The sequence below is a fragment of the Phocoena sinus genome, chromosome 10, assembly GCF_008692025.1.
Source record: "Phocoena sinus isolate mPhoSin1 chromosome 10, mPhoSin1.pri, whole genome shotgun sequence".
Lineage (NCBI taxonomy): Eukaryota > Metazoa > Chordata > Mammalia > Artiodactyla > Phocoenidae > Phocoena > Phocoena sinus.
In genome coordinates this window covers 80,984,049-81,010,589 of record NC_045772.1, presented here as the reverse complement: position 1 = coordinate 81,010,589, position 26,541 = coordinate 80,984,049, and the positions used below count along the sequence as shown (strand labels likewise).

At 36.7% G+C, this 26,541-nt stretch overlaps 2 protein-coding genes and 1 non-coding gene across 7 annotated transcripts in view; 1 reads left to right on the top strand and 2 right to left on the bottom strand.

Annotated features, from left to right (window-relative positions):
• INTS13 (integrator complex subunit 13) overlaps nucleotides 1–13,635 on the bottom strand; it is a 32,612-nt gene extending 18,977 nt beyond the window's left edge. Inside the window, exons 1-7 of one of the 3 annotated variants that reach the window (XM_032646995.1) lie at nucleotides 13,099–13,635; nucleotides 11,885–12,120; nucleotides 9,427–9,501; nucleotides 3,567–3,769; nucleotides 3,094–3,174; nucleotides 1,547–1,637; nucleotides 45–173 (exon numbers count right to left, since the gene is read on the bottom strand). In XM_032646995.1, coding sequence (XP_032502886.1) covers nucleotides 45–173; nucleotides 1,547–1,637; nucleotides 3,094–3,174; nucleotides 3,567–3,769; nucleotides 9,427–9,501; nucleotides 11,885–12,109 — 804 coding nt within the window. In that variant the 5' untranslated portion in view covers nucleotides 12,110–12,120; nucleotides 13,099–13,635. Of the gene's footprint in view, nucleotides 1–44; nucleotides 174–1,546; nucleotides 1,638–3,093; nucleotides 3,175–3,566; nucleotides 3,770–9,426; nucleotides 9,502–11,884; nucleotides 12,121–12,937; nucleotides 12,988–13,098 lie in introns of those variants that run through there. The other 2 variants (XM_032646996.1, XM_032646994.1) reach the window with 2 other exon arrangements.
• Nucleotides 13,636–13,763: 128 nt separating this feature from the next.
• The window catches only part of FGFR1OP2 (FGFR1 oncogene partner 2), a 32,837-nt gene continuing 20,059 nt past the window's right edge, over nucleotides 13,764–26,541 (top strand). The window contains exon 1 of one of the 3 annotated variants that reach the window (XM_032646125.1): nucleotides 13,764–13,941. The gene's annotated coding sequence lies outside the window, so the exon portion shown is untranslated. Of the gene's footprint in view, nucleotides 14,039–26,541 lie in introns of all 3 variants that reach the window. The other 2 variants (XM_032646123.1, XM_032646124.1) reach the window with 2 other exon arrangements.
• On the bottom strand, nucleotides 24,890–24,962 carry TRNAW-CCA. The gene has a single exon. It is a non-coding gene; the product is annotated as a tRNA-Trp (tRNA).

The window sequence follows — 26,541 nt, the reverse complement described above, 5'->3', positions numbered from 1 at the left end:
AGCAAAGCAGAGCTTTCAAAACAGCAAGAAAAAGAACTGCCTACCTTCATTGGAATATTTGTAATAGTAGTTGAAGCCAAGTCGAAATGCTGCTGTACTAAAATATTTAATTTGGTAGCAAGATGCCGTCCTGCACGAACACTATGAACTTCGCTGGTTAAAACGGGGGACAACTATAGAAAGGTATGAAAAAAACCCACAAAACTTTAAACATTTTAACTTAGTGCTAAATATTTTACTTCAACCCATGAAAATTAAGTACTTTTACTTGTGAGAATTTAGGGGGGAAAAGGTTCATAAATTAACCATAATCATTATTTTAGTAATACATTTTTATACATTCACTCATTCAATGATAGGTATTAAAGAGAACTTACTGTATAAATTGCCAGGAGCTGTGTGAGCTACTGGAGGATACAGCAGTGAATAGGCAAAATCCCTGTCCTCTTGAAACTTAACGTAGAATAGCCTTTGATTTAAATATATATTTTAATTTATAATTTTTACTTCTATTTATCTATATGCAAAATTGATTTGAAGTGTCCCACAGAAATACTATAGAAAAAATAATTAATTTTGTGGAGAGGACAAACCTCTGCAGATACTACTACTTATTACGAAGAATGAAAATCACTACAATCATCATATTTTGTCACCAAGAAATGCATAAGGCAGCCAAAAGTTACTTATAACAAGGCAACAAAATTTTACTCATTCCAGGGTAATAGTATTTATTGTAAGTAAATTATTTACTTATCTCAAAGTAAAGCCAATATAATGTTATGTCACTAAGAGTCAGAAAAAAGTTAACAAAAAATGGGCTTACACTGGAAACCACATAAAACACAATGATAGAGATAATGACCTAAAAAAGAAATCAGCTATAAAAAAAAACATTATCTAAGTTAATACTTCACGTTTATATTAAGTAATGCTAACTAAAAAGAACAAAAATAAGAACATACACATTTAATATAGTTATACAAACACACATCTCTCTATTTCTAAACACAGACCACCAATGGAGAATATTATGTGATGTGAATCCATTTAACAATCAACAGACTCATCTCTTCCTTTAAAATTGTTCAAATTTATTTGAAAAGTAAAACCAAGGTTGGAAATTAGTCTTTTACCCCTCTGGATAGGTAAAGTTAATTTCTTTGTTATAGGAGTGTATTTTGATTAAAGAGTGTATTGTTTTCCTAATGAGAAGAAAAACAGTTCTACAGAGTAAGAAGTCATTAAAGCAATCGAAATCCATTACAGTAACTGAAATTTGAGGAACAATACAAATTGTGTATGGTTTGAGAACACAGTTATTTAAAATAAACATCAACAGGCAAACAAAACAAAATACTTTCAAAATCTACAATTATAACATAAAGAACTAATCTAGGGACTTTGCCATACAGGTTGCTTTCAAAACTCTAAATATTTTTGTATCAGAAAATGTTGGCAACCTGATCATTCTTATGCTAAACCTTCTCAGCATTTATTATTAATAATTAACAGTGATCTCTTCTTCCATTACTTCTGCACTTACCTCTTTTTTAGGACGATCAGATACAAGGCTGTCTTCACCAACTGGGTAGGTATGGATCAAGACTAGCTCACACTTCTGAATCTGCATGAGACTTAAAAAGAAACTTTTCACTTAGAATATAAGACTATATACTACGTAAAGAATTCAGGCAGGTAAACTATAAAAAGTTTTATATACTAAAACAGTGTGTCTCTATAATCAGATACCACGGTTAACATAAAAGCTAAATATTCAGAAAGACTGTATTAACTGCTGTACTTATATGAACATTTAATAAATAATTTATATGAGTTTAATTCAAATGCAAAAATGATCATTTTGTGTATTCGAAGGATAAAATAAAGAGAAAATTCTTATACTCTGGTATAATTTTCAACAGATAACTGCCACAGAGAAAATGAATATATTGTGTATTAATTTCCCTTTTACTATTATTTTTCAAGAACAAATTATATTACCGATAATTGGTTATTTCCAAGAATACAGAATTTGTAATACTAAAAAGTTACCCCCAACTTTTATTTATTTTTTGCCCCCTCCATTTTATTTCTTTTTTTAAATTGAGGTACAGCTGATGTATAATAATAAAAGTTTCAGACATACGACAGTGATTCACAATTTTTAAAGGTTATACTCCATTTATAGTTACTATAAAACACTGGCTATATTCCCCATGTTGTACAATATATCCTTATAGCTTATTTATTTTATACATGGTAGTTTGTATCTCTTAATCCTTACCCCTATCTTGCCCCTCTCCCCTTCCCTCTCTCCACTGGTAACTACTAGTTTGTTCTCTATATCTGTGAGCCAACTTCTTATTTTAAAATTTCCAAACCTACAGAAAAATTGAAAGGAAAGTACTATTCAATGAACACCCATATAACCTTAACATAGATTAGCTAATTAGCTGTTAGCTACATTTGTTTTCACTATAAATGCCCAAATAGATGTACATTCTTTTTTTTTTTACTAAGTCATTTGAGAGTAGTTGCAGAGGAAATGATACTTCATTCCTAAATACCTCAGCATGCTTCCTTCTCCTAGTGAGAATAATCCTACTTGTTGATGATAATAACAGTACTCCAACTAGAAAATTAATAGTAGCTCGATCTAATATAGACTCCTCACAGCAATTGTCCCAAACATATCTTTAGTGGCTTTTTTCTTTTTAAAAAATTCAGACAATATAATTAGTTATGTTTTGATTTGGTACATACTGAATAATGCCACCAATGATTTGCTCATTTTATAGATTTGTAATACAGAGTATGAGAACAAGCCATCAAAAAAATATACATTATAAATTCATGTGTTATTTTATCCTTCTGCTCACCTTTCCTGTGAGCAAAAAGTAAAATTTTAAACTTAAAGGGAAAATGGGACAAGAAGTTTCTGATCGAACATACATTTTTGACTAATTTGTAGAGCCAGTAGAGAATTCAAGGGAATGGTACCAATTACCATTAAAATTATTGGAATAATTATAATGAAATAAATATGACTATAAAAATGGAATATTTATTCCATTTATGGATTATACTCACTGATCTGAATTTGCAGCAAGCTTGTTATGTTCATGAATTGTTTCCTGGACACAGTCCTCAAGCATTCGCACATGACTATCACTATGGCATAAAAAAGATAAAACCAACTTAAATAAATAAATAGTAAGAGAAAAAATTAAACACACTATTCAGCTGTAGTATCTTGTTACAGGCACTTAAAATTACTTCAATAAGGACTGTCTGTAGTGTGCTCATTCACAATACCAAACAACCAATTGAATGAAAAACTAGTGAGGAAAAAAAGTCAAATCGACCTATGTGATAACAATCTAAACAGTTTTCAATAAGATGAACTGGATATTTTAGAACTGGATAAACACAGTTGCGATATTAGAAAGGCCACATGTGATATCCTTAAATGCTAACATGTTGCCCCTGCTTTTTTTAAATAAAAACTACAATAGGATATTAAAATTCCCTCAGTGAAAGAATTACTGTGATTAATGTCTCACCTTTTTGCATTAGTAATGCAAATTATTCGTCCTCTATTTCCAACACGTTCTGCATTCTCCATGAGTAGAGTACGAGCCTCATGTTGGTATTCGGTAATTTTACAAAGGGTTTCCACTGCTGCAACAAGACCATGCAGAATACTGCAGCATTCTGGATCTGCCCGTGGATTAGGAGGCCCAACAGCAGCTAACGCTGCCATCAGCTAAGTAAAAGGGAAAACAATCATGTTGACAAGAATAAGCACAAGTCAGACAAAGGCATCACAAGAAAATGAAACTACAGACCAATGTATCTTATAAACATGGATACAAATATCCTCAACAAAATACCAGCAAACTGAATCCAGAACATATAAAAAGAATTATATACCATGACCAAGTTGGACTTATCCCAGGAACACAAAGTTGATTTAACGTCTAAAAATTAATTAATGCAAACGATATCAATGGAATTTAAAAAAATCACATGATCATCCCCATAAATACAGAAAAAGCATTTGACAAAAATCTAAAACCCTTTCATGATAAAAAACACTCAACAAACTAGAAACAGAAGGGAACTTCCTCAAGCAGATATAAGGCACCTATGAAAAACCTATACATAATATCACGCTTAATAGTGAAAACTAGATGTGTTCCCTCTAAGATCAGAAACAGAAGGATATCCACTCTCACCACTTCAATTCAATACTATACTAGAGCTTCTAGCCCAAGCATTAGGAAAGAAAAAGAAATAAAAGGAATTCAGATTGGAAAGGAAGAAGTAAAACTATCTCTATGTTGCAGATGACATGATCTTGTATGTAGAAAATTCTAAGGAATCCATTAGAAATTTTTTAGAAATAATAAGCAAGTTAAGCAAGGTTGCAGGATACATGATCAGCAGACAACAACCAATTGTACTGCTGTACATTTGCAAAGAACAAGCCAAAAATGAAATTAAGAAAACAATTCCATTTATAATAGCACCAAAAAGAATAAAATGCTTAGGAATAAATTTAACAAAGGGAATGCAGATTTTATACTCTGAGGACTATGGAATACTGTTGAAAGAAATTAAAGATCTAAATGAATAGAAAACATCCTATGTTCATGGACTGGAATACTTACTATTGTTAAGATGACAACATTACCCAAACTGAAATACAGATTAAACATAATCCCTGTCAGAATCCCAGCTGACTTCTTTGTATTGATAGAAATTGATAAGGTGATTCTAAAATTCATATGGAATTACAAGGGATACAGAATAGCTAAAACACTCTTAAAAAAGAACGAAGTATGAGGACTTTGCTTTATATATGCATAAAGATACGCTGGAAGGACCCATTAAAAACTAATAGTGGTGGGGATAAATAGTGATGTGCTGGTAAACTAGCTCCCCAAAGGGAAAAAAAAAACCTAATTTGTAGTGTTTGCCAACATCTATGGTTAAGTACTCCCATGATCGCTACTTTCAAGCTTTCACTGAATGTAAAGTTGATAGGAGATGCACACACTCAGCTCTTCCAAGTTGGTATAACCAGGCTCTAGCACACCACTAACTGGAACAGGGGATGAATGGGAAATTTTTCAAGGCTTAGCTTTTACTTACACACACACACATATGTATACATGCAAGTATATACGTAAAATTTATTTTTAAACTACATAGGTATTACCTATTCATAAAAAGTGATCAAAAATGAAAGAAAAAATACTGTATATATAGGACTATAAAAAGTCCCTGGTACGTAGGAGAAAAATAAAAAGTTTTTTAGGACAGGGGTGTTGTGGTCCTGGGAAAGCAGCAGAAAGCTTAACTGCTGTAGTCAGGTAACTATGGACTGAAACGCTGGCTCTGACTTTTAATATTGTGTGACCCTGGTTTATCTCTCCTAGCTTTTTCCTAATCTGAAAGTGAAACTAGTAATAGAACCTGTGTCACATTAGTATGATACTTTCAAACTTTAATTCACCCAACAAAAACAAGACCAAAACTCCTGAAATCTGATAAATTTTTTGTAATAAGATCTACAACGTAGAGGATAGAGTCACGTGCTGTAACAGAAAGAGTCCTGGACCCAGGTATGCAAGTCAAACTACCTCTGGCACCTGTGGGCTTCAGTTCCTTCACCTGCACAAAGAAGGAGTCAAAGCAAAAGATGTCTACAATCTTTCCAGCCCAAACATTCTTCAATCAATCTACTTCAATTGCTTCTCATGATCAGTCAGTCACAATAACTAGAGAAAGGTGTGACACAGATAACCAAAGCTAAACATTAAATGTGTTTACACAGACAAGATTATACATAATTTATACAAAATGTCAATTACTTTATATCATCTTAAACATTAGGGATTTTTATATAGTTGCCTTCACACCTGGAGCTTCCCCTTCTGTTCATAATCTAAAAGCAATGCGTGTGATATAATATGCCTTCACCTTCAGAAAGCAGAAGGAAGCAGTAATTCTCGTATCATCAGTATAGCTCCCATTATTAAATGCATACCTCTTACTGCGCTGCAGAGGTGCAGTAACGAAAATCTATTCAAATTTGTACTTATTTTTATTTATACACAACTAGAGAAGCTTCAGTCTTCTTTCACAGTACCTCTTGAAAGAACAAAGCAGAATACATGCTATTTCAAAAAGATAGTACAGGGGAATGTATGGAATCCTTAATATTTTTTCAAGCAATGAAAGAATAAAGAACATTTTGGAGTGATATAAATGCAAAGCCAAGCCAATAAAAGTCCCCCTTCAGTGAGTTACCTCAAAAGAAAAAAAGGTTAGATATGTTTACATATTATAATATTAATCACAACATTTTAAGACCAAACATCGTAAGAAGCACATTTTCATTAAAACACATTTGCATGGGATTATTTCCACTAAAGGGCATCCATTAACAGAAAATTTTTAACATGAAATAGTTCAAATAATGTATTCAAATATTTCACTAATGCCTGTCTCTCATGTTCATATTCATCAGTGAAGGACCTAATAGACTGAAGTCTTCTATCCACCTAAACGACAGAAAAGAACGTAATCTACCACGAATTCAATAGCTTTAGACACATGTTTAAAAAGCATAAACTTGATGAATTGAGCATGGGTTTATTTCTTCTCCCTCAAACTCCACTAAAACTGTAGTAAAGGAATTTAATTTAAAAAAGCAAACACCAGGGCTTCCCTGGTGGCGCTGTGGTTGAGAGTCCGCCTGTGGAGCCTGTGCTCCGCAACGGGAGAGGCCACCAACAGTGAGAGGCCCGTGTACCGCATTAAAAAAAAAAAAAAAAAAAAAAAGGAAACACCAAAGGGGGTAGAAAAAAAACAAACCCCATAAACCCACAAAGATGAAGAGAATTGAGGAGGAGACAAGAGAACAATCAAAAGATGTCAGCAAGAATGTATGAAAATGGATGGAGGAATGGTAATGGACTTAGCAAGACTGAATAAACTGAAATCTAAGCGCCTACAGAGGGAAAAGGCAAGATGATATGCCTTTCAGAATCCAGGAGAAGTTCAGGAACTGGAGGCATCAAGTACCACATAAAGCAAGGATGAGGCAAGATACTGAAAACTGAATGACTTGAAGCCAGTATAAGGAACAACTTGACTCCCGATCTTACTCACATCCTACCCATGCAAGTGACTCTCTCTTCCTGACCCCCCCAGATACAGAATCACAGTACTTAGAGGAAATGAACCAGAGAGGTACCAAGCATGGATACCACAAAGCACAGCGGAGTGTCAGGGGAAGACACTAGACCAGTGCTGCCCAAAAGAACTTTCTCTGATGATGGAAAAGTTCTATAACTGTGCTGTACAGTAGCCACTATCCACATGTGGCCTACTGAGTGTTTGAAACATGGCTGGTGCTACAGAGAAACTGGATTTTTTATTGCATTTAATTTTAATTAATTTAAATTTAAATAGTAGCTATTTGATAGCTAATAGTAGCTACATATGGCTAGTAGCTACTATATTGGACAGCACAGTACTAGACCAAAAACAGAAAGACTGAGTGAAAGTTCACCTACTGGATGGTAGAACCTACCCCCTCCCCTGGCTCCCAGAAGGCTGACAACCAAGTTTATAGCATGCAGGTGGAAGAGTGGAAGATCTTCTCTGGAGAACCTGAGAAGTCTCGGAGAAACAATCTGTCTATTCTGACATCTGGAGGCCTCCCAGGGAAAACAACTAGATTACATAAATCACGATGAAGGTCAGTCAGCAATACCTACTCATGCAGATCTTCTAACCTAAATAAGGTTGCATAGCTAAATATCAGTAGGCATTTAAGAAAAGCCTCAACATGAAAAGAACACTGAAAACACAAGGAGATCAAAAGAAAACTTCAAATAAACTAATACCTTTGGATTAAAAAATTACACCCATAAAACAAGAAAAGGATACGACAAAAATGGACATAATTAGAGCGTTAAAAATTAAAATAAGATTTTTTTAATAAGAAATTAAAAGATTTTTTTAACAAGAAATTAAAAATAAGATCAAATAAAAAGTTCCATATAAGGATTAAAAGGAAATAGGTAAAAGGCCCAGAAGGAACAACAATGGGAGGATCAGTGAGAAAAAGAATAAGGAATTTAATCCAGGAGGTCCAACATCCCATTCATAGGGATTCCAGAAAAACATAGAACACAAAGACAAGAACATTATCAAAGAAACAACAGGGGAAATTTTCCTGAAGAATATAGCGCCTAGCACAATGAATGAGAAAAGACCAACACCAAGGCCAATCATTGAGAAATTTCAGAACATAAAGGGGGAAAGAAAAGATTCTAAAAGGTTTCAGAGAGAAATTATGAAGAAAAATGATACTGGACTTCACAGTAACACTGGGAGTTTTAGAACAGTGGGGTAAGGCCCTCAGAATTTTGAGGAGAAAATTATTTCCAATCTGACATTTTTATACCTCAAGTATCAATAAACTGTAAGGTAAGTTACAAGAATTCCGAAGTTATATTTTACCAAAACAAGAGATTACACACACACACACACACACACACACACACACACAAAGCAAGGAGGATGACAGCAGTGTACCAGGCGTAGAAAGCAACCAGTTCAAAGTGCAGCCCAAGACTGCGTTCCAAGAAGTTTTTCAAGGGGGGAAAAAAATCAAACTACTAAAATTCTAATACATTAATGATAAGTATATTGAGAAGTTTCACAGACACATGAGGAAAAGCAGCAGTAGATTCTCAGAAAACTAAGCATATTAAAGGGGAAAAAAAAGGAAATGATAAATTCCAGGAACACCAAAAAGTTGTACAACAAAGGAAATAACACAGAAGTCAAATCATTGTGCTGTAGACCTTAAACTTATACAGTGCTGTATGTCAACTATATGTCAATAAAACCTTAGTAAAACACAAAACAAAGGAAATAATCGCATATGCCACTTGGCTTAGCAGTGTATAACACTTTATGTAGACATTATAATGTAAACATGAAATTTTGAATTAACCAAAACTTCTGATATAATATTGAGAAAATCAGGGAAGGGAAGAAGGCAGTGAGAGTGGCATGGGTGAGAGGAAGTATAAAAGGTAAATCCTCATCGACAGTAATGATAAATGAGGTTTAAATTGAGAACTCTGTAAATAGCAGTAAAAACATGTTATTTAGAAATATGAAGTAAATACTAGATGAGCTAAAGAGTTGAAAGCTTGCTTCTAGAAAGTGGGGAAAGACTGGAAGACAGACAGCTGTTTTTCTTTTAGTATTAGTTGGTGTTTTAAAACTATGTGCAAATACTATACCTATTTAAAAAATTAATTATATCTTAAGAAAGTATTATCAGGTCCAGATAATTTTCAAAAATGGCCACAGCTCAAAATCTAAGCATACCTCCTGCAAATTTTGGTCTTCTTGAGTCCAAGAATTTAAAACATGTGCTCCAGAGTCACTCACAATGAAATTCACCTAATAGAGTTCAAAGAAATAATTAGTATTCAACTCCAAGTCTTCTCAATCACATCATATTTAAAACATTTATTTTATTATAAATACCTTTTAGTATATTATATATAACAAAAACATAAATAGAGAGTGCAGTCTCTAGCTCTGGTTTGCTGACTGATTCATTCACTCATTTTATAGTTACCGAATGCCTAGTACAGGCCAGGTGCTATTCTCAGCACTAGGGATATGGGAATACAGTGGTGAATACAACAGTTCTGTTGCTCACAATGTGGGGAAAGCCGGGGTTCCGGGGTGTGGTAAGACAGAGGGTAGTGCAGGGAGAATACAAACAAAAATAAATGAACAACATAATTTCAGAGAGTGATAAATGCTATGAAACAGAAGTTGTTTAGCTTCTTTAGGTTGGGTGATCAGAGAAGGGCTCTCTACAGAAGTGGCAATTGAGGGAAATCCAAAATGACCAAAAGAAACCAGCCAGGGAAAGAGCTGGAGGTAGAGAATTCCAGGTACAGCAAACAGCAAATGCAAAGACCTCTAGGTGCACACCCTCAAAAGGGTGAAGGTCAGAGAGGTAGGAGATAAGGTCAGAAAAACAAGCAGTGGCCATATAACCTAGAGCATTGAAAGCTAAAAGAATGGATTTGCACTTTATTCTAAATTTTAAAGTAAAGGGACTTCCCTGGTGGCGCAGTGGTTAAGAATCCGCCTGCCAGTGCAGGAGACAAGGGTTCGATCCCTGGTCCGCAAAGACCCCACGTGCTGCGGAGCAACTGAGCCCGTGTGCCACAACTACTGAGCCTTTGTGCCACAACTACTGAAGCCCGCGTGCCTAGAGCCCATGCTTCACAACAAGAGAAGCCACCGCAATGAGAAGCTCGCACACGGCAACAAAGAGTAGCCCCTGCTTGCCACAACTAGAGAAAGCCCGTGCGCAGCAAAGACCCAACACAGCCATAAATAAATAAATAAATAAAAAGCATCCTAATTCTTCCACTGTATCTGTCAAATTTCTTAAAAAAATTTTTTAAAGTAAAATGCAAACAAAATATATCAGGTAAGATGATAACAGTAAGGATACATTAGAAAATATATCAAATGAGGGCTATATTCCCTTTTGGGAGGAGGGTGAGATTACTTCTTTCCCCTGGACTATATTATCTAATTCATGATCTTTTTTCTTATTATCCATGTAATACTCATTTTGCCTCCCCAGTAAGTTTGATAAGCAGCCTTTTCTCCTAAGACTTACCTGACAGGAACATATTTTACTGGCCACTTTACCCACATTACCTCATTGAAATCTTACAACAATCATAGTTATGCTTACATGGGAGGAAACTGAGGCTTGGAGAGATGAAGCAAAATGATCAAGGTCACACTGCTGGTAGCTTAATGATGCCAGGACCTGAACTGAAACCCGTGTGCTAAATCACTACATTATGCTTCCTCTCATATATACTTTTTTACCTTACATGATACACAATTTACAGAGGGACTAAAACAATTTATATTTTAATTTGGAACATATCTGAATGTATAATATATATTAGCCTCTCTGTGTTCAGCCTTACTGTTACTGCTGTGCCTGTGCCGGTCTATGAACAGGCTAGGTCCCAACCTATGCTGCTCCAACTGAGACAGAAAGCAAAGCATCCACTTGTGGCTTAACCAAATGACTTTCCCAAAATAAAACAGTTGGGATTCTGAAAACTGAAGATAATTGTCACACTTGGAGTTTCTATCAATCTTCAATTTCTCTTCTTACTGATAAAAACAATTTCCCCTTAGCATTCTTAAGAGCATTCTTTACAATATGGCCAAATCCTGCAGCAATTTAGGACACTTTCACTAAAATTGTAAGCAGCCAGGTTCAAATTCTGGTTCTTCCTCTAACTAGCTACATGACTCAGGGCAAACTGCTTCTCTCTACCTCAGTTTCTGCGTCTCCAACAAGGCAGTAATAAACAAGGCTGATATTCAGATGGAACATACCAACACATTCTGACAAAGTGCTTTCAGCCAACATCCCTTCTGCTTAGGCCGACAACAGTTCTCAGTGGTCAGTGTCTGTTCCATTCTGGTTTTATACACTTTGAATACTGTCCCAGTAATTACAGTAGCTACCTCATAGGACTGCTGTTAAGACTTAAAGGAGTTAATATGAAGCACACGTTAAGTGCTCCATAATTGTTAGCTGTTATTATTGTTGTTGGCCCCAATTAAATACATATATTAACCGCAAAGGGGAGTTCTATATACTACACTTTTAAAGTAGTAAATAAACAGTTGTAAGTCAAATCTAAAGCAAAGTCATACACAAAAAGTGTAAAAAGCAGTCAAGTACATCCCCCAAATCATGATTTTACTTGTACTTCACACTCACCAGCTTTTTGAAAGGAAATATATCATACATTATTCTACAATATTCCATGGAAGATTCTACTGAGCAAGTCCACAATGATTTAGATATAGGGGCCAAAGGGATGATTCCTTGGGTCCTATTCTTCACCAGCATATCAAACTCGACATGCTGTCTGCATGATTCTGCCATGTAAGGGCAGTGATCCACAACAAATACTGTTTTATGAGATTCAGAAAAAATCTTCATTTTGTTTTAACCTGTAAGGGATAAAATATATTAGCCAAACACCTTATACATAACATTTAATATCTTAAATTATTTCTAACGAATGCGTCTTTTCCTCAAGATTTGATAGGGAACATGAATAATCAGTAGTCAAACAAATTTATCGAACAAAGGACAAGATTTAACGAGGTCATGACCAGAAAGTAACAATTCAAGGGATGAGCTACACCATATTCACCTGTCATTCTACCAGACACAGGCAGATTACAATACATGCAGATATTTTTTGCTTTTGGAATGAACTTAAATTTGCCAGAAGAAAACATTTTTACAAATGATCGTATTGGTTTCCCTTACATAATACCAAACAAAATAAACGACAAACACCCTTCAAACACACTTTTGATGATCCTTGCTAATTGACATCAATCAAATACAAACCCCTAAAGTAATATGTCAGCATTTGGGGGCTTCCCTCCAAAAAAATCTCAAGACTTCTGAAAAAGGATGGGAATTGGGGAGAAAGAATGAACTGGAAAGAGTGACAACAAAAGGTAAGCTCAAAACATAACAAACATCTCCTAAGATAACTGCATATCTGGTCTTCGCATTAGGATAAGGACCTCAAATTCACACTCTCCACCTTAGCTTCTGAAACACCACGGTAATTCAGCATGTAGAACAGAAAAACTTAGGTGCTACCATCACATGGTGGGAAGGAGGAACTTTTGAAACTTTTTCTTGTAAGAGCTCCCTTGCTTCGCTAATAAAATCTTATACTGAATAGACAATCCACATTCGAAAAGCACAGGATAAACACAGCAGAAGTGTTCATTAAAACGAACCGACTTTTTACAATCCAGCTATTTTCTTCTCCTGCTTTCCAATGCATTTCCCCTTCATGCAAAACTCTTCTTTGAGAAACCTAGACACACTCTGCTGGAAACTGGGGTGGGGGGGGAGTACAAGGTGAGTGGATAAGGAAGACCTCAGGATCGAGGTTCGCTTACTTTCGTGCCTGGTCCTGCAGTGAAAACGAACAGAGGCTATGCACCACAGCCTCTCTGGAAAAGGCTGCTGGCTGGGTGGGGAGGGTCAGCGCTCAGTCAGGAGTGTCTGGTACCAAAGACAGGGGACTATGCTTTCCCCTCTCATCTCCTAACACACCGGTCCTTCCCAGGCTTCCTAAATGCAGGGGCGCGCGCGCCTGCGCGTGAACACAAACACTCAACACACTCGGACTGGCGCGTGCGCAAAGCACTCTTCTGCAGCCCCGCCAAGCTGCCCTTCCCCCTCTGCGGGCCAGACGCCCAGGTCTCTAACAGGAAGAGGGCGGAGCCAAGAAAAAAAATGCCTCCGACCCTCAAGATTTTCTACCTCCTAATTTTCCAGTCACCCATTGGGAAAATTGATCCGGGCGGCCTGAGAGCCTCCCCAACAGCGAAGTACCAACCACAGCACCGGCTAACGGTGCTACGGTCCCCTAAGCGCAAGGCCCGCCCACCAGATCTCCACTTCTCCGTCTCTCCACCCAGGCCCGTTTCCCCTAGCAAAATTCGCGAGACTTTGCGAGAGGCCGAGAGAAAGCTTGAGCGTGGATTAGTGGGGAGGCCCGCCCCTACCTCTCGCGCATGTCAGCTAGAGGCCTCAAAAAAAATCCCTGGGCTCTGCCCCCACGGTTACTCGAGGAAGGAAATCTCGCGAGGTTGAAGCGCTCTGAGAGCGCTGGTCGGAGGCGGTGAACGGAGGTTTTCCGTTGGCAAGTGATGGGGCTGAGCCCCTCTGATTCCCCCAGGCCGCCCCTGCACTGCCTCTGCTTGGTTCTGCGTCTGCTCGCTGAAGAAGCTGAACAGGCAAGAGGAGTCTCTTTCCCTGGGTGCATAGGTCCCCGTTGGCCGAGGCTTGAGTCCTAACCGCCACAGCTGACGGCTGCGAGGGATTGAGACCAGAGTAAGTGGAATCAATCCAGGGACCAGAGCGGGCATAGGGAGTCGGAAGCTTCCTTCCCCGATGGTGCTTTGCACCACCTCTTGAACTACCGGCTGCCAGTTACTGGGCGCGGTACTTCCTCTCCTTGTTCAGCTCTGAGCACCTCTTTCCGGAACTGAGGTGCGGAAAGTTCGATCAAAAGCCTTGGCCCTAACCCTGTGGACACACCTTCCCTCTCTGTTTCCTGCCTAACCCACCTGGGAGCTCACCGTTTGTGGGGCGGGGTTGGGGGGTGGTCGGCAGGGATGCAAAAAGGGATCCTTTTCAGTTTTCAATTTACCTCTTTGCATATGACATGGAGAACCATTCCCTCTTTCTTGAAACTGCCCTCCAAGAAATATTACTCTTTTCCTGGTACTCTTCACGGATAACCATACTGTCTGGAAACTGCCCTCTGAAGAATCCTACTCTTTTCTTGGTTTTCTTCCTGCCTTCTTTATGTATCCCATCTCAGGTAATGGTACCGGTGTCCATCCTGCTGTCCAAACTAGGAACCTAAGGCTCATCCTTGACTGTGTATTTCCACTTACACTGCACGATGCTATTTCTTTTTCTTTCACCAGATGATTTCTCCACCATCATCCTTCCCTAGAGTTACCATTCTGAAATACAAATCTGTTCATATCAATACTTTCTTTAAGCTATTTGAATAACCGTATTGCTGACAGAATTAAGCCCTAATTGTTAAGCATATCACTTAGGACCTTATACTGTCTGTTCCAATACATTCCATTCTACCTTTTCCGTCTTATTTTGCCTCTCCTCCAAATAGTTCAATACCCAGTCATGCCAGACTGCTGGATGTTTCTCCAAACATGCAAGCACCTTCACAACTCTGTGCCTTTGTATGTGTTGTACCATCTGTCTTGAATGCTTACTCTTCCTTTTTTATTTAAACCAACTTTCAAGATCCAATTCATAGACCATTGTCTTCTCAGGCTCCCACAGATGATATTGATAGTACCACGGTGTTCCCAAAGCACTTGAGACGGTACTTCTGCAGTATTTCTTAGGTTGTATAACATTATTTGTTCCAGTATCTGTCTCTTGCGCTAATTTGAGCTTGAGGCTGGGATCACGTCTTATTCATCTTTGTAGCAAAAGTTAGACCAATGCTTGGCACATAGCAGGTGTTATAGTTCTGAAGATTCACCATAGGAGTAGGAATCCTTAGCATCCTTAAAAGTGTAGAATTTTAGAGCCAGAGGAACCTTGTATATTAGCTTAAAGAACCCTGGCCTGTTTTGAATATGAGGAACCCTGTACCACCAATACACAAGTAATTGTACTTTTAGTATCTGTTAGTTGAGATTGTACATAGTGGCAAAAAGACTATTATGCTTTTAAATGCTTTTGTATTTTATTACTAGTCTCTATTAAAAATAGTGGGCTGTTTATGTGAGAGAAATATTTAGACTACAGACCATGCTTGGTATATGTACATCCATGCAGCCCTTCCAATGATTCCTTGCCCATAGGTTAGAAATAACTGGTTTCGATTAAGTTAGGTCCTTCTTGAATTGTCATGCCTGTTTGAACATACAGGTGTATGCAACTTATATTTAGCCACAATTCCAAGGTAAGGTATAATTAAAAAAAAATTCTCCTGTGTCCTTACTTTCAGATTGTTTCTTATAACTTTAAAAATTCATTTTCTTCATAAAGCACCTTCATAAAACTCCAAACGTGTTCATTCCATCATTTTCAAGGACAGTGAAAATTTTTTGTGCTTTCAGATACAGTGCTATGTCTGTATAAGATGCTTTTAAAAAATATGTAATTTATAATTTACATGTTTTCTTTCTTGATCTCTTTATAAGTTTCTAAGAAAGCCATAACTAGGACTTTTTATATTTCCATATGTGTCAGTTAATATTATCCACTAATTAACTTTAGAGGCACCTGCCTGAACAATCAAAAATTTTAAACTAGATTGTTGACATTGATAGACACATCTGTGGTATGACAGCGGTCACAGTATTTCTGTGTAGTTTCAGCTATAGGGTAATGGATTTGTGGATAAAGGGGAAAGAAGACTGGTTTGAATTTCTTTAGATTCTTCTTAACCAAAATCTAAAACTAACAGCTGGCAGTTTCTGTCTTGGGTGGGTGGTGGTTTCTCTTTTATCGGCAGCACAGTGTTCTGAACCCTCTGCCAGGAGTCTGACTGTGAATGTCTTTGGGCGGTAAAGTGGGTGAGAATGTAGCTAGTGTGGAGGGCAGGGAACTGCTTTAAAAAATTTTACCTGTAATATGAACCTAGCTATAGAAGATAATGTAAGTAAGTACACTAGCTAAGTGTGACTAGTTAAGACATGCTCTCTAAAAAATACATAAAATTGAGAATATCTTTTTTTTTTTTTAACTGGAGTCTTTTAAATTTAAAACTTGTTAGAGAATGTGGAAAACAATCTTCCTCCCACTCCAGTTACCAGCCAAACAGTGCAGGGGGAAAAGCACGATGGTTTTCAAAAAAGGTGGCAAAGTAAAGGCATATTATAAAATATTTTAAACTTTTCTGTGGTTTTACACACAGGAAATGAACATGCAGATTCATAGAAACGTTGTGTCATTGTTTTTCTGAAATGCTAATAAAGGTATGCTTTTAATTACCTGCTATTTATAATTCCTTTCCCTGAACAGGTATGTTTTTATAGTTACAAAAGAAATTTCAAATGTAGTTCATTTTGATAGTAGTATTTCATTATGCAATGTAGAGAATGTTTTTTAAAGTGGATGTTAATTCTAGTTTCAGAAAGTCTAATTGGTCTCCTTAAAAAACAAAATTCAACTGAGTAAACGTTAAAAATCTTATTGGCTTTGTTCAACGACTCATGAATCAGGCTGCATCCCATCTAGCAGAAAGGAGTTCCAAGGAGCTGTACAAAATGAAAGACTTTTATAGGAGAAGGGACAAGGAAGTTAAACTAACAAAAAGCAGATTGGTTGGGACAAGATCACTTTCCTTTAGGAGACGGCAGGGGTCTGTCAGACAAATTACCTCACAGTGATTCCTGATCGACAGATTTAAGGTTCCATTTCTGGAAGAGGCGAAAACTGTAAGTTAAGTCTTGGTTTGGTGATGTGGGGCTTAGCATAAGTGACATGGCATTTAGGGGCCTGTTTTCTTGTTTTTAACAGTCTTATAATTAACTGTGATGGCTGGTTAAAATAGGTACTAGGCTTTTATTGGTTATGCAGAAAAATATTAAATATTTGTTATTTTTTCATCTTCATTTACACTTCCATTTATTTTCTATTGCTGGTTTGAAATGCAATTTATATAATACTTTGGAAGTCTCATCGGTCGAGTAGGGTCAAGGAATTTGCTTTGTTTTTCCACCCAGGAGACCAGGATAGTCTTTATATAGGTAAAAGCAAACAGGGCCCTGGAGAGCCATCTTGGCTCATGAATATCCACTAGACTGGGGGTCAGAAGTTCTATTTCTGGTACTAGCTTGGCTCCTTCCTTGCTACATGGTGCTGTCAGTCAGCTCCTTACCTTTGAAATCCTGAGTCTGTTTCGTCATTGGTAAAATGGAATAAACAGTTATCCCAATGAGCAAGATTCAGTATAAGGCTGTATTACTTAGGCTCAGAAAGCTACCAACAGTTGGAATTAATTAAAATTATTACCTAGCAGTTTGATTTTACTTTGGAGTGCTCTAGAGGTCCATTTAGATTGAATTAGATTGGAGAAAAGGCTAACACACTTTTGAAGAAGGAAAAGATGACTTGCCATATCAGATAGCAAGAGTTATTTTACAACTGTAGCAGTTGAGGCAGCGTATTGATGTAAAGATAGATAATAGATACAGAGGTAGAATAGAGAGCTCAGAAACATACCCATACATTTATTGAAAAAACATACAACAGGTGTGGCATTACAATTCAGTGGGGGAAGAACGTACTATCCAATAAATGGGAACTGGCGCAACTAGTTGTCCACGTGAGAAAAGGAAAATATAATTAGATATCTTCCTTATACCACGCATGCAAATAAACAGCAGATGAATTAAAGACAAAGGCAGAACCTTGGGGACAGATAATTTTTTTTTAAGTTTTAAAATTAACGTATTATGCCCTTTTTTGCAATATAGTTCTATTCATTTTAACATGTGTACAGATTCCACCGCAATCAGGATACAGAACTATCCATTATTTCAGAATGCTCTTTTGTGCCACACCCTTCTCCCCCACCCCCGTGCCCACTCCCACTCCCAGCTCCTGACAACCACTGATCTCTTATGTACCCTCTTATCTACCGCTGTGGTTTTGTCCTTTGGGCGGTGCCAGGTAAATGGAAACAGTATGTAACCTTTGAGATTGTCTTCTTTCACTCAGTCAGCATAATATTTTTGAGATTCACCTATGTTGTTGCCTTATCAGTGCTTCATTCAATATTATTGCTGAGTAGTATTTCATTGTATGGATGGTATGTACTGCAGTTTGTTTATCCACTCATTTCTCTACAGTAAATACCCAGAATTGGTATTCCTGGGTCATATGGTAGAATACATTTAACTTTTCAGAAACTGCTAAACCATTTTCCAAAATAACCATGTTATTTTGCATTCTCACCAGCACTGTGTGAGAGTTCCGTGCCAGCACTTGGTATGTCAATACTTTCTATTTTATCCATTTTAATAGGGGTGTAGTGGAGCTCATCATGGATTTAATTGCTTTTCTTTAATGGCTAATGATGTTGAATATGTTTTCATGTGCTTTTTTTGCCATCCATATATTTTTTTGGTTAAGTGTTAAAGTCTTTTGCTCATTTTTAAAAATTAGATTATTACCTTATTGTTAGTTTTGAGAGGTTTTTATGTATTCTGAATACAAGTCCTGTGTCAGATATGTGATTTGTATCTTCTCCTAGTCTATAGCTTGTCTTTTCAGACTGTCTTAACAGTGTTTCCCAGAGCAAAAGTTTCTAATTTTGATGACGTCCAGTTTATTGAATTTTCCTTTTTTGAATCAAGCTTTTGGTATCATGTCTAAAAAGTGTTTGCTTAACCCCAGGTCACAAAGATTTTCTCCTGTTTTTTCTTCTAGAAGTGTTACCATTTTTCATTTAGATCTGTGGTCCATTTGGAGTTAATTTTTGTGAAAATTGTAAGAATTACTTCAGGGTTAACATGTTGGCATGCAGATGTCCAGTCTCCCAGCACCATTTGCTGAAAAGACTATCCTTTCTCCTTTGACTTGCCTTTGCACCTTCTTCAAAAATCAGTTGGTCGTGTTTCTGTGGGCTTATTTCTGGACTCTGTTCTGTTTTATCTGACTGGCTCTGCCAATACCATGCCATCTTAACTGCTATAGCTTTATAGTAAGTCTTAAAATTTAGAAGTGTGATTTCTCCAATTTTGTTTTCAAAATTATTTTGACTATTTGGTTGAATTTGCCATTGAAACCACTTGAGTCTAGAGATTTTTGGCAGAAGATTTTTAACTACGAATGTTTTTAATAGTTGTAGGACTATAGAATAGTTACAGGTATTTAATAGTTATAGCTATAATTATTATTACTAATAGTTGCATCTTGTATGACTTTATGTAGTTTGTGGTTTTTGAAGAATTTGTCCATTTCATCCAATTTATGTGTATGAAATTTATTATTGTATTCACTTATCCTATTAATGAATTAGGAGTCTGCAGTGATATCCCTTCTTTCATTCCCGACATTGGTAATTTATGTCTTCTCTCTTTTTTTTCTTGGTCAGTTACGCTAGAGGTTTATCAACTTTTTTTGCTTTTTCAAAGAACTAGTTTTTGGTTTCATTGTTTTTTTTTTCTGTTGTTTTCCTGTTTTCAATTTCATTAATTTCTGCTCTTGTATTATTTCCTTCTTTCTGTTTAGTTTGTGTTTATTTTGCTTTTCTTTTCCTTATTTCATAAGGTTGAGGCTTAGATAATTGATTTGATATCTTTCTAGTTTTCTTATATAAGCATTTAGTGTATGAATTTCCTGCTTTACATGCATGCCAAAATTTTGATATCTTGTATTTAGATCAAAATATTTTCTAGGGCTTCCCTGGTGGCGCAGTGATTGAGAGTCCGCCTGCCGATGCAGGGGACACGGGTCCGTGCCCTGGTCCAGGAAGATCCCACATGCCGCGGAGCGGCTGGGCCCGTGAGCCGTGGCCGCTGAGCCTGCGCGTCCGGAGCCTGTGCTCCGCAACGGGAGAGGCCACAACAGTGAGAGGCCCGCGTACCGCAAAAAAATTAAAAAAAATAAAAAATTTTTTTTTTCTAATTTCCGAAAAGACTTTCTTTTTGTCTCATGGATTACTTATGTGTGTTGTTTAATTTACAAATATTTAGAGATTTTCTTGTTGTCTCTTTGTTATTTATTTTAGTTTAATTCCATTATGTTCAGAGAACATAATTTGTATGACTGCAGTTCTTTTAAATTTGTTAAGGTTTGTTTTTTGATCCAGGATATACTCTATCCTAGTGAATGTCCCATGTGTACTTAAAAATAATGTGTATTCTTCTGTTGTTGGTTATAGTGTTTTATAAATTATCAATTCAGTCTACTTAGTTGATGGAGTTTGTTCATTTCTTCTATATCGTTGCTGATTTTCTGTGTACTAGTTCCATCAGTTACTGAGAAAGAAGTGTTGAAGATTTCAGCAGTAAGTGAGGATATGTCTATTTATTTTCTTCAGTTTTTATTTGATTTTGAAGCTCTCTAGTTAGGTACATATACATTTAGGATTCTTATGTGTTCTTGGTGAGTTGGCCCTTTTATCAACTATGTATTGCCCCTCTTTTATCCCTGGTAATTTTCTTTTCTCTGAAGTCTAATTCATCTAGTATATTTTTAAAAATATATTTATTTCTTTAATTTTGGCTGCGTTGGGTCTTTGTTGCTGTGCGCAGGTTTTCTCTAGCTGCAGCGAGCGGGGGCTACTTTTTCTTGAGGTGTGCGGGCTTCTCTTGTTGTGTAGCATGGGCTCTAGGTGTGCAGGCTTCAGTAGTTGTGGCATGCAGGCTCAGTAGTTGTGGCTCACGGGCTCTAGAGCACAGGCTCAGTAGTTGTGGCACATGGGCTTAGTTGCTCCGCAGCATGTGGAATCTTCCCGGACCAGGGCTTGAACCCGTGTCCCCTGCATTGGCAGGTGGATTCTTAACCATTGTGCCACCAGGGAAGTCCCTCATCTAGTATTAATATAGCCCCCAGCTCTCTTTTTAAAATATACCTTTATTGAGATACAATTTCACATACCATAATAGTCCATCATTTAATATGTACAATTTGATGGTTTTTTTTTATATTCACAGAGTTGTGCAACCATCACCACAATCAATTTTAGAATATTTTCTTCACTCCAAAAATCTATGCCCATTAAGTCACTACCCATTCCCCTTATCTTCCCCCTCTCCCTTTGACCCTAGACAAATCACTAATCTACTTTCTGCCTATATGAACGTGCATCTTGTGGACATTTCATGTAAATGGAATCAAAATATGTGCTCCTTTGTGACCAGCTTCTTTCACTTAGCATAATTTTTCAAGTTTCATCCATTTTGTAGCTTATGTCAGTACATCATTCCTCTTTTTTTTGGGTCAAAAAATATTCATTATATCACATTTTATTTATTCATTTCTCAGTTGTTGGACATTTGGGCTATTTCTACTTTGGAGCTATTATGAATAGTGTTGCTATGAACATTCATGTACAATTTTCTGCAAGGACATGTTTTCATTTTCTTGGTGTGTACCTAGGAGGGGAATTGCTAGATCATGTGCTTAACCTTTTGAGGAACTGCCAGACTGGTTTCCAAAGTGGCTGCACCATTTTACATTCCAACCAGCAGTCCATGAAAGCTCTAAATTCTCTACATCCTAGCCAACACCTACTATCTTTTTTATTATATAGCCAGCCTAGTAGATATGAAGTAGAATCTTGTTATTTTGATTTGCAGTTCCCTGATGGCTAATCATGTTGAGCACCTTTTCGTGTACTTATTATTAGTACACTGGTGTTATTTTGATTGGTGTTTATATAGTGTGTCTCTTTCCATCCTTTTACTTTTAACCTACCTATATCATACTTGAAGTGAGTTTCGTGTAGACAACATATAATTGGGTCCTGTGTTGTTTTTTTTTTTGCTGTACGCGGGCCTCTCACTGTTGTGGCCTCTCCCATTGCGGAGCACAGGCTCTGGACGCGCAGGCTCAGCGGCCATGGCTCACGGGCCCAGCCACTCCACAGCATGTGGGATCTTCCCGGACTGGGGCACGAACGGCTGTCAACCACTGCACCACCAGGGAAGCCCCTGGGTCCTGTTTTAAATCCTAATTAAAGAGTTAGATGATCAGACTGCATGTTCTAATGTGTTTAGAACATTTATATTTAGTGTAGTTATTAATATGTTTGTATTTAGATCCACCATATTATTTGTTTTCAGTTTGTACCCTCAGTGTTTTGTTCTTTCCTTTCCCCTTTTCTCCTCCTTTTGGGTTATTAAAACTTTTTATTCATTTTAATTCATCTGTTATGATTTTGACTCTTATCTCCATACTGCTTTTTTTTAGGGATTTCTCTAGTATTACAACATATATGTTTGTTTACAATTGACATTTTATCATTTCAACATTAACCCTCCCCGTTAATGTTGTAGTTATATATTACATCTACATAAATTGAAAATTCCATCACAAAAGTTATAGCTTTTGTTTTCAAATATCAGACATTTTAAAGCACTCAAAAAGAGAATAGTCTATTATTTTTATCAAGATATTTATGATTTCTCTTGCTCTTCCTTTATTCCTGATACTCTAAGTTTCCTTCTGCTATCATTTTGCTTCCCTCTGAAGAATTTCCTTTAGAACAAATCTACTGGAAATGGATTCTGTTTTTCTTCCTCTGAGAATGATTTTTATTTTACCTTCATATATGAACGGTATTTTCACTGGATATAGAATTATGGGTTGAGAGTTCCATTCTTTAGCGCTTTTAACTGGCCTTCCTGATTTCTGATGAAAAATCTATAGTCATTCAAAATATTGGTTCTCTGTAAGTAATATGTTATTTTTCTCTGGCTGCTTTCAGGATTTTTTCTTTGTCTTTCATTTTCAGAAATTTGATTATGATGTGTCTGAGCTTGGACCTTCTTGGATTTATCCTGTTTTGGGTTTGCTGAGGACTGAGAATGATACAAGCAGAAAGATTTCTGAGAAAGAGGCAAAGTGTTGCATAATTTAAATTCATGAATAACTGATCCAGTTAAATGTTTCTATTTTACCTGATTGACAAGTTAGAATATTCTTGGAAGGACACAAAATATAATAGTATATTAACCATTGTGAGTATTATGGCTTTTCAGTAGGGGACTTTTAAAATCCATCTGTAACATAAATAAATATACTATTATTAATACATTACTTGTATATTTAGGAAGGTTATGTAGTCCTAAACCATAGAGAGAGGCAACCCTATAAAATCCACTTGGAGATGTTCAAAACGTCCTTTAGGAATGGTTTTAGTCCTCGCTTCACCTTTACAGTTTTTCTGGATACATTTATTTACAAATAAGGTGTGTACTGGACCATATCCTCTGCCATCCAAGCAATTTTCCCATCAGTGTTTAATATTGTGGCTAATCTTTTTCTACTGGAATGAGTTAGTGTTCATTCGAGGTTTTGTCTGGTGCTATCAGGTAGCCATCCTGATTATGTCAGCTCTTATACTCATGGATTTTATAACCTGATCATCCCATATTTCTTTCTGGAATTTGGCAGGCCAGATTTTGTGTGTCTGTGATGGAATCTTTGACTTCTCCATGGATTTCTTAAGATTTCATTGTTTTATGTGAAACCCTTGCATAGGACTTTTAGTAAAAGTAATGTTTTTATAACTATGTACTTTTAAGTAGTTCGATAGTATCTGTAATATATGATACTAGCTTTAGAATCTTTTTTTTTTTTTACTGTGCATCTCTACCTTATTATTTTAGGTAGCATCAAGCCATCAAGTAGTTAATGTATTTGTTGTTTTTTAAAGGATATCTGAGGAACTTCCTTGCAGCTTTTAAAGAAGTGAATTATTCCAAAAACAATTCAGCTATTAGTGTATATATTTGCTCTTTCATTTTAACGAGTTGCTCTATCTTAGAAGGCCACAGTTAAGTCATTTGATCAGTTTGGCTTCTGGTAAGAAATTGAATTTTATCAGCATGACTGAAGTGCCTGTTACATATCAAGCCTGATGCACGTCACTTTTCATGTTTGATGCAAAACCTGTTAACAAACAGTAAAGTCGGGATTTGGTGCTAGAGAATTCAAAGGCTTTGCTTTGGGCTTGGACACTCCTTGAATCATGGGAACACAGTCACGAGATTTTCTTCCAGTAGGTATGATTGTTGGAGTGAGTTTTGTACCAGAAGATGGTAATATGAAGCGGAGAAAGTAAAAACATTTCATAATTATTCCACTAGTAGATGATTTTAGGGTGCTTTCATTTAGCAGTTGAGATTTACTACATATGGGAACATTAGGTATACAGACCTAGTATAAACTCTGAAGGTGCTTTGACTAATTTAGTTGAGGCCTGTGATTGCTCTGAGGCAAGGAGGGTGAGCCTTAGCTACTGAATCAAAGCATAGGATTTAATAGGCAGTGGGTCTTTGGTGCCATGTTGTCAAGTTGATACCCCCAGAACACAGCTTAACTTTTGCATATTCCTTTTTTTAAAAAAAAAATTATTTATTTATTATTTATTTGGCTATGCTGGGTCTTTGTTTCAGCACACAGGGTCTTTGTTGCAGCATGTGGGATCTTTAGTTGTGGCATTGCGAGATCTAGTTCCCTGACCAGGGATTGAACCTGGGCCCCCTGCATTGGGAGCATGGAGTCTTAACCACTGGACCACCAGGGAAGTCCCAACTTTTTCGTATTTCAAAAAGAAAGATTTATGATTATCTGGAAAGATTCCATCTAGTTTCAGGGCTCTGTAGATTCCTTCGCCCAGAGAATTCTGGGAGCATGGCTTTTGGGGAGAGGGCAACTTACTGAATTACACACAGTATAGGTATTCTCATGTCTAGATCACCTATCATCTGATCATATATAGGAACTTTAGTGCATTTTATTTGGAAACGCCTCCTATCTATTGTTTGTAGATGTCATGTTGTTACAAAGCATAAAGAGGTATTCTTCTCATAGTAGTCCCAACAGTATCATTTAACAATATCTTAGGTTGGAACCTAGGACTGTCAGAGGTTCCTCATACTTGACTTGTTCTATTAAATCAAGATAAACTTTACTTCTCTAAGATCTTTTATAACTTTCTCTAGACTTTTTAAAAATTTCTTTCACCATTACAACCAGTTATTTTTACTATAAGACAAATATTTTTTTCTCTTTTTAATTTTTTTTTCCCACAAATAACTTTAAAATTTTACTCTGAAGGATCTGCTGTTCTATAGTAGTGGGATTGATGGGAGATATGGAGATATAGTAACTCCCACATAAATAGGAAAGCCATACTATTACCTATCTATAATTTTATTTTTTTTTTGCGGTATGCGGGCCTCTCACTGTTGTGGCCTCTCCCGTTGCGGAGCACAGGCTCCGGACGCCCAGGCTCAGCAGCCATGGCTCACGGGCCCAGCCGCTCCGTGGCATGTGGGATCTTCCCGGACCGGGGCACAAACCCATGTGCCCTGCATCGGCAGGCGGACTCTCAACCACTGCGCCACCACGGAAGCCCCTATCTATAATTTTAGATTATTCCCCTTGGAAGTTTAGAGGAAGGGCAAGGCATTATTGGAGACTAATGTCTCCCTTGGAGCAGCATCTTAGATAGATTTTGAATGGCTGTCCTTTTGTGTTTTAGCCAGTACGAGCCATTGGTTCCTTTAATTGCCCTTTTGCTTGTATTTTGAAGTACGCTTATCTAAATCTCCTAGATATTAGAGGACAAATCTTTTGCTTGTTTTATCTAGAGAGACAGAAATTGTATTAGTTTCCAGCTTAATTCTTAAAGCTCTCTGGAAATGTCTAGTCATGAATATTTTCTAGATTGGCAGTTTTACATTTTAATTTATTTTGATAAAATCTTTTTATTCAGCTTTAAACCTGTTATAATAACAGGACAGTATACCCTTTGCTTCAGCTGTTGGGTACAACCAAGAATACTGTTGAACATTTTTTCATCTTTATTTAGTTTACAATTTTGAATCTTTGCTATATAACCTTAAATGAAAGCCTGCTAAAATGGCCTGCTGTGTTTTCTTTCCTTCTTTTAAAATGTTATGTAGTTGGGTTATTTAAATCTCTTTTGTACTTACTGCATTTTTCTCTATCTGAGGGGCTAATAATTAACTGAACTATAGTCCAGTGCAGTAGGATCTAACTGTCCTACATTCTGTAGCAGATTTCTGTCTTCCTAAACTTGATGAAAATCCTTCATTATAGCCCTTAACTTGGTTCTGTACCTGAGTTTTAATTTAATA